Source organism: Dermacentor albipictus, chromosome 2, assembly GCF_038994185.2.
Source record: "Dermacentor albipictus isolate Rhodes 1998 colony chromosome 2, USDA_Dalb.pri_finalv2, whole genome shotgun sequence".
Classification (NCBI taxonomy): domain Eukaryota; kingdom Metazoa; phylum Arthropoda; class Arachnida; order Ixodida; family Ixodidae; genus Dermacentor; species Dermacentor albipictus.
In genome coordinates, this window is record NC_091822.1 from 11,524,957 (window position 1) to 11,542,081 (window position 17,125).

General features: G+C 44.4%; 1 protein-coding gene across 2 annotated transcripts in view; it reads right to left on the bottom strand.

Moving 5' to 3' along the window:
• The window catches only part of Ube4B (Ubiquitination factor E4B), a 453,934-nt gene that overhangs the window by 26,045 nt on the left and 410,764 nt on the right, over window positions 1-17,125 (bottom strand). For both annotated transcript variants that reach the window (XM_065440684.2, XM_065440682.2), the window contains 2 exons: window positions 11,686-11,979; window positions 2,802-3,132 (listed from right to left, as the gene is read on the bottom strand). In XM_065440684.2, the coding sequence (XP_065296756.1) occupies window positions 2,802-3,132; window positions 11,686-11,979 (625 nt within the window). The remainder of the gene's footprint in view (window positions 1-2,801; window positions 3,133-11,685; window positions 11,980-17,125) is intronic.

Sequence of the window (17,125 nt, forward strand, 5' to 3'; positions counted from 1 at the left end):
AGGGAGTTCTGTAGGTGATGCGGCTAATTAGGAGAGCTTGAATTAGGCTTAGTCTGTCATGCTCCTTGAGTCTGCTTCTTTGGTTTGTGATCCTCTTGATGAGGTGTGCAACTTGTGACAGTGAGCGTTGGAGACACGGGAGAGTGGCCACCCCTGATCCGTCCTTGTGGATGTGAAGTCCGAGTATGCGAAGAGAGTCCACTGTAGGGATCTTGGTTCCGTTGAGCGAGACGCTAGGATCGGGTTCGATATAGTTGGGTGGTTGTCCTCGTGTCCGTGCTCTCAGGATGAGAAGCACTCCGCACTTCAATCGCTGTCTTCCTCAGCTGGGCTATCTTCAGATGGTTCCTGGTCGGACATGTCTTCCCAGAGGTACTCATCCTCTGTGCCATTGACCGTGTTTGAGATGTCGCAGTTCTTGAATGCCCGATGCACAATGTCCTTTGGTATGCTGGCCTATGCATTCACAATCCACTCGCATAACGTGGCTGACGAAGCCCGTTTCAGCGACTTGGTTGGTGTCACTGCAGGCTCACCTGAGCGCATCCTATCTGCGTAACACCGCTTTGACTGTGTCCTTGAACGGCTTGTTCACACAAACATCTAAAGGCAGCAGCTGAGACGTCATCCCACCTGGGACATGACGTAATAGTTCTGCGGAAACCCACAAAGTGGAGAGAAGTAATTATAAAGGGAAAATGAGACATCCACCTAAACGAAGCTAAGTGCTACAAAGGAAACCCACACGGGTTCCTCAAAAGGAAAGCTTCGCAGTTAAAAAAAAATTCGTCCTGGTCCAGGACTCCAACCCGGGACCACCGCCTTTCTGGGGCAGCCACTCAACCACCTGAGCTAACCAGGCGCTTAGCAGATGGCAGGCGAAGTCGAATTTATCAACAACTCAGAAGCAAAGGCAAGATTTCTATTCAAGAAAGAATTTTTCTTGAACTGTGAAGTTTTCCTTTCGTGGAACCCGTATGGGTTTCCTTTGTAGCACCTAGCTTTGTTTAGGTGGATGTCTCATGTTTCCTTTATTTACAACCCACCCGTGATAACGACGAGTTCAGCGCTGGATTCGCGCAACAGCCTCTTCATTGAGTTGGCCAAATGGCAATGAAATGTGTCCAGCGCTAGGATGGACGGGAACGCAACAGTGCGCTGCGCCGCCTACACCAGACGGACTTTATCCAGTCAAGCACAAGATTCTCGTTCATCTAGCCTCTCTCTTGGCATCTCACGACCACATTTTTTGGCAGCTCCTCACCTTTAGGTACTGTCTTGTGCTTGAAGATGACATAGGGCGGGAGCTTACGTCCATCTGTTGTGCATGACATGACGGTAACTCGCATTTTCTCATTGCCAGTGGACCGGACATAAACTTCTTTAGAGCTCTTTTCGTGCTTGGTAAGGGGCAATGGCATGTCCAGATAAACAGGCGTTTGGTCAGCATTGCCAATTTGCCCTAGCTGAAAGTTCTTGGACTTGCGCAGCGAAATGATGTCGCGCTGGAAAGCCACAAGCTCTTCGAACGATTCTGGCAGCTTTTGCGAAATCGAAGTTCAGCGGCGTAAGGAAAATCCAGCACAGCACATGTAGTGATAAATCCAGTGCTTGCTCGCTTTGAAGGCAGAGCTCAGTAGCCCTTTTTCTCTTGCAAGCTCCTTAGCTTTTGCCTGCATAAGGCCCACGCTCACAGCTAGATGAACAGCTCGCTGTTGGCATACAAACTCTGTCAGGGCAAGTTCGATTTTCGGGAATGTCCCACTCTTTGGGCAGCAAAAGCTTCTTCGCGTTCTGCTGCACGCGAAAAGGGCTTCCTTCTGTCAACGCCATCCGCAAATGCTTTTCTCGTTGACACCAAATTGCCTCCTGGCTGCACTGTTGCCAATGTCTTAGGCGGCTAAAATAACCTTTCTCTTGAAAGCAGCCAAGTACTGTTTTCACGGTAAAGACATCTTGGTCCTTCAATGACGAATAAAAAACATGCACTTTGCGAAGCGTGGTTTGCACGTGTGATGCCAAGGTGCGCACTCAACAATAAAGAAACGATGCTGTAGTTATGCACCAATAACGAAACCAAGCCGTAGCCATGCAGCAACAAGGAAGCCAAGCCGTAGCCACGCAGCAATAACGAAGTCAAGCCATAGCCACGCAGCAATAAGGAAACCAAATCTTTTAGCCCAAATTTCTGACAAATTTTTGTTCGGATCCGCATATTGTATGAGGCTAAAATTTGGGATGCTAATAATAGGAAAAAAAAAACTTCGTATTATACATGGATTTTTATGTACTTGAAATTGCAATATCTCTCAGCAGTAGTGGCAAAAGTACAAGGTTAGATTTCATGAGACACTGAAAAAATTGAAGTGCCCTAATTATTTTCGCATAGTTCCAGTAATTGTATATGCAGTTTGGATAGATACCAGCACTTTGTGGTCTACAACAAGCTAAATAAGCTACGGCACGATGCTTTTTAGGAAAATTTTATACACACGGAGGTGCCTCTAGAGATCACTATATTTTGAAGTTGTGTAGGACATAACTAACTAAATATAGCAGCTTCACAGAACCTTAATACGTATTGAAATCTACATAAATAACTCTATGAATGGCAGTATTTTCAAATCTGTAGTAAAAAGAATTAAAAATAAAGCTTGTTTTGAGTAGCATCTCCTCTCATGTCAAAGTTCTACGCAAATCCCACAACTATTCCAACTTATTCGGAGCTAATTACCATTCTCTTGGGCATTGCTTTGAACCAGCCTACTTGTTGACTCGCAGCTAAGAGAAAATGTGCTTACGGGTCGTAGGAAGGGGTCGGGCACGTGCGCAGTCAAGTAGTGGAGCGTGTCCACCGTCTCCCTGGCCAGGGTAAGGTACGAGCGACACTGGCGCTCGTCCAGAGCCAACTGTCGGCGGCGCCCCTGCTGCTCACCAGGTGGCAGTCCATCCCAGTCCATGGCTGCTGCCTGATGGAGCCGCTTGAGGCTCTCCAGGGACTCGTCCAGCAAGAAGGTTGTGTCATTCATCAGCATGTTGACGAAGCGCACAAACTGGCGGCCTGCCCGCGATGCCTCTGCCAGAATGGCCTCCCGATGTTGAGGCCGTTCCCACAGGGCCTTGAGCAGCACACTGCACATCAGGGCCATGCTGCTGCTCACAAGTGGCACAAGCAACAGTGACCTACTACCTACAAGCTATGCCTGCTGCTTCATCAATAAGCTCAGTAGATGGCCTGTACGCACAACAGCTTCTAACACAATTGACTGCTTTGTGATCCCAGATGGCACTGCTACTGCAGAACCCCCAGGAGGCACGCAGTTGACCTGCCTATATCAGGCAGTGCAAGGTGCAGTGCCAACAGTTGTGGCCACGCAAAGTATTCTCAAAGTGTCCACCTAGTGAACTGTCCATATAATATTACCATTTGTTTAATTGTTCGTCGCCAGGTGGTAATCCACGCGTTAAAAAGTGTTACCACTCGAATCAAAGGAAATAGCCCCATCGCCATCAGTTGTACGGAAATTTTGAAAGTTGGTTCTTTATTCTATGACGTCGTCGCACAGGGACATTTTCCTCAGGCTGCACGTGATGGCAAGGGTGATGGCTGCCCGTATCCTCCAGTTTGTCGCACAGCCATCGGATGGCTCCCTTTCACAGACGATAATGATGCCGAAACTCCTCATCTGTCAGCTCTGATAATGCGTCTAGCACCTCCAGTTGTTGACGGGTCCGGGAGAGCAACCCGAGGCAAGTTTTCATGTGTGTATGAAGTCGCACCTCAGAGACGATCAACGCGCGCGAGCACGCACCACCTGTGAGTCTCCGAGGTGGCGCGGCCATGGTCGCAAGCAAACAGCCAAGCCACAGCAACGGAACCCAAAGCGAACTACCTCTTCACCAGTTCCACTCATGGCAGACGACGGGTTTGCTTTGAAAATTATTGACAGGTGCGTGACGTGTTCAAAATTTGCGGTACCGCAGCGCTGTCTCTGACGGCCGCTGACGCAACCACAATTCTGACCAATCACGTGAGGGCAAGAGAACCGTTTCCCTTTCGGAACCATTATAAGATTTCACCCCAGGAGTCCTTCGGTGGAAAAGACTAAAGCGTTCGTTCCTGAGGTAAAATGTTTTGGCCTGCCACAGTCGGAGAAGCTGTGAACTTCCCGGTCCAGCACTTTTGTGACAGTCGTGTAGATGGCGCTAGGTGAAAATTTTGCATGTAAGTGCAAAAATAGTATAAATTTCCTCCTTTCTTTCCAGTTTGTCGCTGTGATTATAGCATATTACAATAACAAATGACCCTAGCTGCTAATGCTTGGGATACGAATCCTTAGATCGTGGTACGGTTTGAAGATTGCGTCGACTTTATTGATGTTACCAGTGAAAAAAAGATAGCAAAATTCTCGCATTCCGTACAGCGTTTCTTTTGGTTTATTGAAAAAGTATGCATTGAGATTTTAAATTCAGGCTTCCAACTGTCTCATCCAAAACGGCAGCTTTGTACTTTTAGTACCTTCCCGCAAGAATGGGCAAAAGTAGGACCAGAATTCTAAATATTGCTGAATTTCGGTTGCATTATTAGGAAAACTAATAAAGGTACATAAATGAAATTTTGCGTCCTAAATGGAAATTCCTTGAACTCTAATTTATCCAAAATTTAGCTTCCTTGAGCATGTAGTTGCCGGGCTGTTTACAACATAAGTTGCAATATTTGGCAATCTTCAAAAGCAAATTATCCTAAAAGTAAAAATTCAACATTATTTTGCTGCGTCTAGGAAATAGATAAATGTCCTAAAGCTACAGAGCAAGCCGCAATGCAGTAAATGCGGTAGTTTCTTCTAAATAAGGTCACAACTGAGACACAGTTCGCGAAAACCACGTATCTCATGCTTGTTCTTGAACATTTATTTCTAAATCACGATAATCAATTTATTTATATTATATATAGTTGGAATATACAAGAATTAGGCTTTTTCATGGAATGTACAACAACTTTATATCCTAAGTCGTACAGCCACCACGGTTGCTCCAAAATTACTGAAAACGGCGGGCTCGTGCCGCCGCAGTGGGACCGCCACCTTAACCTGCATGCGTGACGTCGGCAGCGAACACAGCTGATGAGCCACCTGTGCGAACATATCAGTGGCAAGCATTCTGCAACAGCTTGTGGTCCATTACCACATCGGCCAGCTACAGATTTGTAGTTTATGCTGCCTAGGCTATTAGGACTAATCGGCACTGTTTATTTATTTATTTATTTTCACATACTGTCAATCCCTCATGGGATTATAACAGGAAGGGCAAGTACATAGGGTAGTGTTTGCGAACAAAGAATATAAATAGATTATATAATCATAAGTGTGTTATTGCAAAGGTTTTGGTTTCACTAAACAAAAGAAATAAGTAGTTCATCACAAATGCAATATTTTGGCACAATATACTATAACAAGGAGGAATCTGAGAAAACCAGAAACCAAACAAGAAAAAGAAAAAAAAAACACCTGAAAGCACATGTGATGTACAATACCTAATGAACATGACAAACAGGATGCAGTCATGCGTATGATGCATCATACGAAAGGCACACTCATAGATTAAAGTGTTAGGCTATGAAGATTGGTAACAAACCTGGCTATGTGTCAGAGCTGTAAGGCAAGGAGGTGTTCTTCCACTGAATTAGCAAATGTATCTAGTGAGGAGCTGTTACTAATGGATTCACTAAGTTTATTCCACTCTCTTATCGCTAAAGGAAAGAAGGAGTTCTTAAAGCAATCGGTATGAAAAGAATGCTCATTGAGTGTTTGTGTGTTTTTATGCCGCGTCGGCCGTGTTTCATTTCTGGAGATATATCTAGAGGTATCGATATTAAGCTTCTTATGTAAAAGCTGGTACATAAGTTTAGAACGGGCTAGTACAGCTCGGTTTTGTACTGTTAGGATTCCGGCTTTGTTAAGTAGTTCGGTGGGCGAGTCTGTTAATTTATGTTTATTGTATATATACCGTAGAGCTTTCCTTTGTACACCTTCTAGTTTTTTAATTAGTTGTTTAGTGTGTGGAAACCAGATAACATTTGCGTACTCAAGGACTGACCTGACGAAAGTTTTGTAAGCCAGAAGTTTTGTATCGGGTGGTGCTAGTCTGAGGTGCCTTCCAAGAAAGAAAAGGCGTTTCATTGCAGTTGCTGTGACATTATTTATATGGGAGTTCCATCTGAAGTCATGTGTTAACGTTAATCCGAGGTACTTGTGTTCATGAACTCGTATTAGTGGCACGTCGTTAACGGTATACATAAAGTTCGAGTTATTTTTTTTTCTGGTGATTGAAAGAACAGCAGATTTCTTAGTATTGATGGTCATCTGCCAGTGGGCACACCAGTTAGACACAGCTTTCAAGTCGTTGTTTAATGTTATATGGTCATCATACGAGTTAATGTTTCGATAAAGGATGCAGTCATCTGCAAACAGCCTAATGTTTCCTGTGATTTTTGCGGGTAGGTCATTAATAAAAATTAGAAATAAAACGGGAGCCAGAACGCTTCCTTGGGGGACTCCCGATGTTACCCGGGCTGTCTGGGAAATCTGTCCATTCACTTCCACAAACTGGGTACGGTTAGTAAGATAGTCACAAATCCAGTCAGTTATGGGGCCTGTACCTAATGTAGCCTCAAGTTTCCTTATGAGCTTTTTGTGTGATACCCGATCAAACGCCTTCGAGAAATCGAGTAGGATGAGGTCTGTTTGTCTGTGTTGGTCGATATTAAATGATATGTCGTGGGTTAGTTCCAGTAGTTGAGTGATTGTAGAAAGGCCTCGGCGAAAGCCATGTTGATATGGTGATATTATACTCTCCTTGTCTAAGAAAACGGTTATATGTTTTAGTATGATGTGTTCTAGAAGTTTGCACACGGTACTCGTAAGCGAAATCGGCTGAAAGTTGGACGGGTCGTCTTTGCAGCCTGACTTATGTATTGGGACAACTTTTGCGGATTTCCAATCCTGTGGAAGAACAGATGATGATAATGATTTGTTAAATATTATACAAAGGTACTTCGTCATCCATTCTGTGTACCTTTTCAAGAAAGCGTTGGGTATTTTATCCGGGCCTGGCCCTTTTTTTGTGTCCAGGTTTAGGAGAAGGTTCAGTACTCCGGCCTCCGTGACGGTGAGGGGGCTTAGTGTGCTGTTAACGGTGATGTCAATTTGGGGTAGTTTCCCATCGTCAGATGTGAAGATAGAAGAAAAGTAGTTATTTAGTGAATTAGCGCTTTGTTTGCTAGTTTCGGGCGACACTTGGGGATCACTTGATGCCTTAGGATTAAGGTAGTTCCAGAATTTGCTTGGTGAATTTCTTAGAAATCCTTGAAGTGTGTTTGTGTAAAAGTTTGACTTCGCTGTCTTTATTTTAGATTTCATGTCTTGGATAGCCAGAGTAAGATTACTTCGAGATGAAGGTTTAGGTGCTAGTTTCATTAATTTTTTCAGACGTTTGACTTTACGTTTGGCATGAATGATGTCACGTGAGATCCAGGGATTGTGCTTTCTCGTTTTTTTAACTTTATAAGGTACATACTTAGAAATACAATGAAACATAATTTCATCAGGCATTCACAACTTAAATTACAGTTTGCTGACGAATCAACTCAGATGTACTCGCAACAGCCGCGCAACTCTCAGAAAGCCGACAAACCGCTCTAAAAACGAAAGCGAGTGTATGAAAGTTGCTCGCGGCCACCATCTTTGTGACTGCCCATACGGCAGCCTGTTGTTTCCGACGCCGTTTGTAGACAGGCATTGGTGCCAACAAGTTGTGCGCCAACAAACAACTTCTGCCTTTCAAGACCGCCCACTCAAAGCTCATTAAACGAGCTATTGCCATGTTAAAAAATTAAATTATAGGGTTTTACGTGCCAAAACCATTTTTTGATAATGAGGCACGCTGTAGTGGGGGACTCTGAAAATTTAAACCGCCTGAGGTTCTTTAACGTGCGCCTAAATTTAAGTTCATGGGTGTTTTCGCATTTCGCCCCCATCAAAATGCGGCCGCCATGGCCAGGATTCGATCCCACCACCTCGTGTGCAGCAGCCCAACACCATAGCCACTAAGCAACTCTGGCAGGTTTATTGCCACGCTGTGCCTAAAGAGCGCTCTCTGCAAATCTTGCTCCCACTGTATCTCATATGCGTCCAATCATCAAGCCGAAAGACTGCTGAGCACCAGATATCCTCACTGCCTCCTCATTGCGGTCGTGGAGGGCTTTCTCAAAAAGATGTGCACAAAGCCGCAAACTTGTGAAGCCTGCGCACAGTGTAGGCAGAGGGTAACTGTGATACCTTACGTTCACACGTTATCACGCAATCGGAAAAAGGTGGCCCAACGTTATAACATGAAAGTCGTGTTCTCATGCCTAATCAGTTACATGCCTAATCATCCAATTTGAATAATTTTTGCTTTATCTGATAGCTAGGCTCCCAGGGAGTGCAGTAAGACTATAATTCCACATTTCTGCACCTTGAAACATATTGAAATTTTGAGGAAGATAAAAATATATATATATCACCCTCCCCCCCCATGTCAAGTTACAACTTTCAACTTTTGTAACTTTGGATAGAATAGAGGTAGAAACATGAGACAATGCTTACTGCACTCCTTAAACATTCAGGAATATTTTCACATACTTTTTACATTTCTTCATGCAAAAAATTTTCTGCTAGTTATCCCGAAACATGGGAACAGGAAATATTTTCAAAATTATTTTCCTCATTTTATATTGAAAAACTAATTACATGTTTACATCAAGCACAATAAATTACATATTACCTACAAATTTCGTTCCTATAGCAGCAATATCAATAATGGTATTGCTCGAGGTCCAGGTCTCCCATTAAGGGAGCACAAAAAATGCGCGTGAAGATAAAGATTTTCAAGGTTTTCTGGCAAGCCACTGTCTGACTTGCAAGGACTGTTCGCCTGACCTTGTAAACAGTTCTATTATTAAGAAGAGTGAAATGCACGCAACACTGGAAATGGCAGAATCGGAACAGATTTCTAGACTCGGGGAGGATTGTGCAAAATTATTTGCTCTCAGTGCTCTCACACAAAGCGCTGCCATACTTATGCAAGTGCAGATGATAGCCCCAGGAGCGGACAACATGCATATATTTGTAACTCATTCACAATAACAGTTGTTGGAAGTTCATAACTCGTCTCTGTCGTCTCATCTCCATCCGTGTTTTATTGCATTGTCGCCTTTTCGATGCGATGTTCGTGCCACAACCAAGAATATTTCTTAGATATACGGATGGCAGCTTTTGTGTGATAATTAAGGATGCCCTGGATGCATTTTTTGTTGCATTTAAAATGAATAGAACATGCCATAAATTTTACCATTGAATTGGAGGAGGATCATCTTTTGCCTTTTCTGGATGTCACGGTGCAACATGAAGGAACAGCACTTTGTTTTAATGTGTTCCGAAAACCTACGCACACAGGACGCTACTTGAACTTCATGTCAATTCATTCTGCTTGCCACAAACGTTCTGTCGCCGCATCGCTCATACAACGTTCGCAACAAACCTGCAGTTCTCCTAAAGAACTACAAAAAGATTTGGAAGCTGTTCATCTTGAACTTTCACGGAACAGCCACCCACTTCATTTGTGGCTTCAGTGCAGTGCCACCCATCCCGCCCGCCCAGTGTTTCCTGCGCCACATTTATTCCTCGCAAACATACTGCAATGCATTGCACTCCCGGCACTGGCGAGGCCTTAGTCCGCATGCTTCGTTCTCTTGATGTGCACGTTGCACACGTGCCAGTGAAAAAGCTCAATAAACGTGCTTGTAAATGTGAAAGACAAGCTTCCAAAAGAAAGGTGCCCAGGTGTTGTGTATAACATTCCTTGTGCAGACTGTAGTTAAGTCTACATTGGCGAGACGGGCAATTTTCAAAGGCGCATCAAGGAACACTATCATGATGTGAAAAAAAGAAGTTTCTTCTAACGCTTTTGCCAAGCATTCTATAACAGAAGGACATGTTTTGACTGGGGCAGGGTGCATGTGCTAGCCACTGAAAGATACCTAACCTTGCGTTTGCATCTCGACTCATTACTAATCCAAACTACTAACACCATGCTGAACTGCAATGACGGCAGCCTTCCTTCCATTTATGCCCCCTGTTTGCGCCATCTATTTACACGTACATAATCATCACCCCCATTTCGTTTACCTTCATTGTGAACAAGGCCGCCGTATGGGAGCCGAAACGTCTTGGTTTCTTTTCTTTTAATGTTTTTGGTCGGCGTACATTTTACCCTTGACTATGAGCAATCCCGACCAGACGAGTTTTCATTGAACTCCTGATTTCAAGAGTGGATGTTACTGTGTATCTTGATTTCTATGTATTGAAGTTACCGATAGCATGCTACATTCTTGTTATGCAATGCTAGAAGGCGGCTAAACATGTGAAGCCCCCCGTTTTCTTGGCCAAAATTTGTAAGCATTAAACTTTGTGAAAAATTTTCTAAGGTTTGATTTGACATTCAACTTCTTTTTCTTGATTCGATTCAGTATTAAATTCAATATCTACTATGTGGTATTCGCACAACCCCAGTACTTACCAAATTGCAATGCATAGCATTTTATTATTTTTTTTCAGGAAAATTAGGCTAAGAACTGCCTGTGTGGTGTCATTCAATACGATACCAAAAAATGTCTTTGTGGTGTTCCTATGCACGCAGAACAGAGATATATTGCAGCAAAGCTAACTTTAGAAAAGTGTCAGCCATTGCGCAACACATGTGAGACCCTTGCCTATTTTTTGTTGTTGAAAAAATTGGGTGGGAATCAGATTTCTATTTTGTTTAGGAGCCTTAATCACACATCTACATTAGTTTTATGCTTTGTACACACAGAAAATGAAGGTGCATTTGATTCAGTGGCAGGTTAGAATCGTACGAATACTGCCCAATAAACCAGCAGTGCATTCTGGTGTCTTTTAAACATCTTGTTTAATTCAACCCGCCACATTATCCATAAAATTTTGTTGGTCCCCAACACAAGTCGACCACTTTTTCCTGAGTGTTCACATTCAAAATGGCACCAGGAGGTCCATTCCAATCTGCTGGAGTGGCCATTAGAAGGTTTGATTGACTTTAGGAGTCCCACGAGGCCTTGTTGGCAGTGTCTTGTATAGCTGACAATTTCGGAATGTCTTTATGCAGTAGGCTATGCCACCATTCAGGCACAGCAATTGATATTTCAAACCTTCTCCGCAGATCATCATGCAGGGCATGCAGAACCCCAGAGCCAAGGGCACACCAAGAAGGTAGTTGGCACAGACTGGTGAGAAGTATTTTACAAAGGTACCATTGTGAAAGAAGATAAACCACACTTAAAATACCTTAGGAACAAGGCTGGTCTTGCCTTCCCAGTAGGGCTTCTTAGTTCCAGGTCAGCTTGCTCCCATTAGTCAAAGTTGCTCTATGTCGAATACTCGTATCACCCATGCAATCCGATTGTAGAACTCTCTTTCGGTATAAGATTGGTAACACTAAAGAAATTTTAGATAAAGTAGGCATGTCTTGCTCTGATAACTTGGTAACAGTCATTATAAACCAGTGAAAAATGGTAACTGGTAAAAAATGACAGAATGTAGGCACAACAAAGTTAATTGTATTCCAGCACACCTGATGTGGTAGCGAATGGTGAACTTGTCATAGAACTCGGAAGCGGCCCCCGTGGACTCGACATCCGTGTAGAAGCGCATGAGGGCGGGTCCCAGCTGCTGCTGGGCGCAGGGCAGATCCAGCAGCCGCCCTGCCAGCTGGCCACATCCACCTGCCGCCACCGTGGCACAGAAGAGCACCTCGACCAGTTTGGCGCTCAGGTAGGGCTTGCCCAACCGGTCAGCTGCACACAGCAGCTGTGCAAGAAGCTGCACCAGGGGTGACTCGGCCGCCTCCACTGCCTGTGGCTGATACCTGCAACAGGGCGTTTCATGGACTGCAACAGGCACTTCCTTCGTCTCTTTCATAAATTTAAAGCAACTTGTGCCAAGCACTCACCTTGCACATAGTTCAGTAACCCACGACAACTGAGACTTGACTAACATCTATGACCCTAGCACCCAAAGGGTTGTCCAACGCAAATCCTTGCACCAGGTGCCGGAAAAACACAACTTATCCCTATAGCTAGTATGTGTCATTCTTATGCAGTAACACTTGGGGTATTACACCAAAGCGTGATTGCTTCAAGCGACATTCGCACTTGGAAACACTGAGCCCAATGTTCTTGATAAAGTGTCTAAGATGTGTGAAGGTCTCAAATAGGCCTCAGATAAGTATATTTTATATTTAAGGTTACTGATATATTGAACTATCTTGCTATCTCCTTTGAGTTCGATAGATCCGGGATCTGCTGTATTCAGTGAAAAACCCGAAGCGGTTGGTGCTTTAACCTTCTCAGTGTCACTGATGAACCAGCACGTTTCTGCCCCACCATATCACTGATCCACTTTCTCTGCTCAGATGTGCACAGTCAGCCGGTGAGCTCCGAGGTTTTTCTGCCACAATTTTTCATACTATTCTTGTACGTACTTGTGAAGTGACCAGAGGTGTATTGCAACAGAAGTTGTGAAGAAGCTAGGGTTAGGGAATTATACAGTGTGTTATTCAGACATTTCTGGGTAATATGACAGTGCCAACTAGTGCAAACCAAGATGACTGATTGCTCACTTTGCCACTCACTAGAAGCACCTCTGGAATTCGCCTAAGTCCCTTGAATAAGCTAATGGGAGTGACATTCCTACTCTTTTGACCTCGCCTTTTCCGAGTCACCACACCACAAGCATCTTCCCTCGTGAATTACTCTTGCCCAGTTTTAAATCATGGCTATCGTGTTGCGGAGCAATGAGATTGACATCACAATTCGTGGTCACCACGATTGTGGGGTTGTGCACAGTGATCAAGAGCAACTGTCGTGGCACCAGCACACAGTCACAAAAAAAAGTAAGAAAAAGTGCAGCCAGCAGCACACATTTCTGTGGATGATGATGATGATGTGTGGTGTTTTGTGGCGCAAGGGCCAAGTTTGGCCAAAGAGCGCCATGGCAAATGGTAGCGTTAACGATGTATTATGGAAGATGTGACTTGGCTGTAAAGTGGCCTAAAAATAGTTGCCGTAAATGCGTAAAATCTATGTACTATAAAATTATGGCGATGAATAATGACTAAGACTGTGAAGATTAAAATCCATCGTAAAAGAATGATGCATTGTTTAAAATATGAGAGACGTTAAATTTCTTACAGCACTACAGCCTCGCCAGAGCCCTTGAACCACAAGGGCCTAGAGGCATGTGCTTATTCAAAATAATTATCGCAGCAGCATCCTCTGAAGAGAGGAAGTGCTACGAACATGTCGGGCTAATAACATGAAACACAACATCTTTCAAAAAACCTAAGACGGCGTTGGTGTCAAAGAGTGGTTCTGGACCAAGTAACATAACAGGATGAAGGGGGATGTGGTGCCTGTATGCTAAGAGAAAGTGTTTTTTTCTTTCGGGTTCGGCTTCCCGACACTCCTCTAGGACGTGGAGGATGGTCAGCCTCTCCCCGCATCTACCACAGGTTGGAGGCTCGTTTCCCGTGAGTAAGAAGTTGTGTGTGCCAAAAGTGTGTCCTATTCTTAGACGGCAGAATAGGACATCTGTCCTGCGGGATTTTGTTACAGGAGGCCAGAAACCTAATTGTGGCTTTATTACATGCAGTTTATTATTTATTTTTTTGTCCCACATGCGTTGCCAGTGGTTTCGTAGTTTCCTTCTTAAGAAAGGCTTCAGGTCTGTGACAGGGACCGAAGCAGTAGAGTTAACTGCATGCGATGAGATTGATGTGGCCATCTGGTCCGCTAGAACGTTTCCCTCGATGCCCCTATGTCCAGGCACCCAGCATATGATCACATGTTGGTTAGATATATATGCTTTGCACAGTGCGGAGTAGAGTTCAACAAATACTGGATTTTTGTGATTACAGAAAGACATCAAGGCCTTCACAACACTGAGGGAGTCCGTATATATAACTGATTTCGGGAGTTGTGATTTGTTTATATGCTTTACGGCCGACAGCAGTGCGTAGGCCTCAGCCGTAGAGATACTAGTTTCCGGGTGCAGTACGTCGGATTCAGAGAAGGATGGACCGACGGCTGCATAGGACACCCCGTCGTGTGACTTTGATGCGTCTGTGTAGAACTCCGTGCAGGAGTATTTGTGCTGGAGTTCCCGGAAATGCATCTTGATTTCAATCTCTGGAGCATGCTTTGTGACTTCCACGAAAGATATATCACATTGTATGAGCTGCCACTCCCAAGGAGGTAGCAGCTTGGCTGGATGCATTAGGCGAAGCTCAAGGAGTGGAACGTGCATTTCTTCACTAAGCTCCCTCACTCGAAGCGAGAAAGGCTTTCTTACAGAGGGGCGATTATGGAAAAGGGTAGTGCAGGTCATATCGTTAACAGTGTTAAAACATGGATGTTGTTGATTGGATTGTATTTTAAGGAAATATGTGAGGTTGATATAAGTTCTCTGTAGACGGAGGGACCATTCATTTGATTCCGCGTATAAGCTTTGAATTGGGCTCGTTCTGAAAGCGCCAGTGGCTAACCGGATACCTAGATGGTGAACAGGATCTAGCATCTTTAGCGCGCTCGGGGCGGCAGAGTGATAAATAACGGCGCCATAGTCTAGTCGCGATCGAATGAGGCTTTTATAGAGATTCATTAAGCACTTCCTGTCACTACCCCATGTAGTCTGGGATAGAAGTTTGATTATGTTCATTGTTTTTAGACATTTTTCTTTAAGATGTTGAATGTGGGGGACGAAAGTGAGTCTGTAGTCAAGTATGACACCTAGAAATTTGTGTTCTTTGTTTACAGGTATCTGTTGTCCACGCAGTTCTATGCAAGGATCTGGGATAAGTCCTCTCTTTCTTGTAAAAAGAACACAAGAGCTTTTGTTAGGATTGATCTTAAATCCATTCCTGTCTGCCCACATTGACACTTTGTTCAGGCCATGCTGTACCTGTCTTTCGCAGACTGCGAGGTTACAAGATTTCAAAGCTATTTGAATGTCGTCCACGTAGACAGAGTAAAAGATGGCTGGTGGTAGTGAAGCACGAAGCGTGTTCATCTTCACGATAAAGAGCGTGCAGCTGAGCACGCCTCCTTGGGGTACACCCATTTCTTGCGTAAAAGGACGTGAGAGTGCATTGCCGACTTTTACCCGGAAGGTACGATTTGACAGATAGCTTTTTATTATATTAAACATATTACCGTGGATGCCCATTTCTGACAGGTCTTTTAAGATTCCGTAACGCCACGTTGTGTCATACGCCTTTTCCACATCGAGAAATATAGATAGGAAGAACTGTTTATGTATAAATGCGTCTCGGATATTCCCTTCAACACGCACGAGATGATCGGTTGTGGAGCGCCCTTCTCAGAAGCCGCACTGATAAGGATCAAGCATTTTGCTCTGTTCAAGGAAATGAATGAGTCGCCGGTTTATCATTTTTTCGAACACCTTACAAATGCAGCTTGTGAGGGCTATCGGGCGGTAACTTGCCACCGAGGAAGGGTCTTTGCCTTGTTTTAAGACAGGGACTACAATGGCTTCCTTCCACGCGGTTGGAAGCAACGTTACTAGACTAGCTTCAGTTTTAAAACTCGGCGCCGTTGCGCGGAACCGCCACCCGCCCGCGCCTTCGTGGCGCTGCAGTCGCGCCCGGCTTCACTTCCTCACTAGCCGGCTACGCGGGCGGGCCGGACTAAGCATGTAATCCGCGAAACTGTAGCTTTCGCCGAGTTTGTTGAGAATATAAGCAGATGATGCCGACGTGCTGCGCACCTGGCTGCATAGGCGGCTATCGGAACGATGTCGACAGTTCGGCGCGCTGCTTTTTCTGTGCCGCCAGCAATGCGACGCTTCGCTCGGCGTGGAACAGAGCGATTCTGTTGTTGTTGTTGTTGTTGTCCTGAGTGGCCGTGGCACATACCCAGAGTGGGGGATTGGCCAAGAATCGGGCGGTTTAATTAGGTGCCTAAAATAATAATGATAACAAGGGAGTTAACAATTTGGGCGTGTGAGTTTAAAAGTAAACGTTTTGTGTTTGGAGAAAAAAAGAAATAATCAGATGAAAACCGGGTATAAGATAACAATAATAATAATAACAATAATAATAATAATTAATAAAAGATAACAAATAAAGGAAAGCTATGGTTGGGAGGGAGAACGATCAATCTAACATGGAAATCGATTAGTTTCAATGAGGTAATTTTGGATTGCCAAGCAAACATTTCTGTTGCTGAACCCAACAATGGAGGCTCCAAAAGATAGGATCACAGGCACTGATAAAGCCAGACCAATAGAGCGAAGCGGGATTTCGAGTAGTCGTTTTCTTATAATAGAAAAACGTCTGCAAGACAACAAGAAATGGTCGATTGTCTCCGCTTCGCCACAGAATGAACATAGTGGTGAGGGGACCAGACCAGACCTGTGGAGGTAGAAGTTCAATGCAGGTATACGGCAGCGCAGCTTCGTGATGGACACTTCAATTTTCCGTGTTCGGCAAAAATCTCTGTTCTAAGGGCGCAGGAGATGTCCGTACTCCACAGAGTTAGTAATTTCGGAGCCTGATACTGACTGTATAATGATACTCCTGCGAAATCTAGCTGCAGTTACATACGCAGTCAAAGGGCAGCAAGGAAGAATCGGGCCACTTATCGATGCCTTGGCTAGTGAGTCTGCAATTTCATTAATGATTAGTCCTTTATGGCCGGGCACCCAAATCAAACGCACGCTTCTCAAATAACCAGGTACCAATGATTGAAATGTCCTCATCACGCGAGAATCACTAGAAGCAGTAAGGGATGAGCACAATGATAAAGAATCAGTAACTATCACGGCTGACGTAATTGATGGTCCTAATTTGCGTAATGCTAGCACCACCGCCATGAATTCGGCTATTCCTTGTGCCGACCGGCACACGCGCTCGTGCCACTGCTCCTACGTTCATCGTCGTCTTCCACAGCTGGCTGCGTTGCCGTTCATCATTCCAGCGTAGAATTTCACTTCTG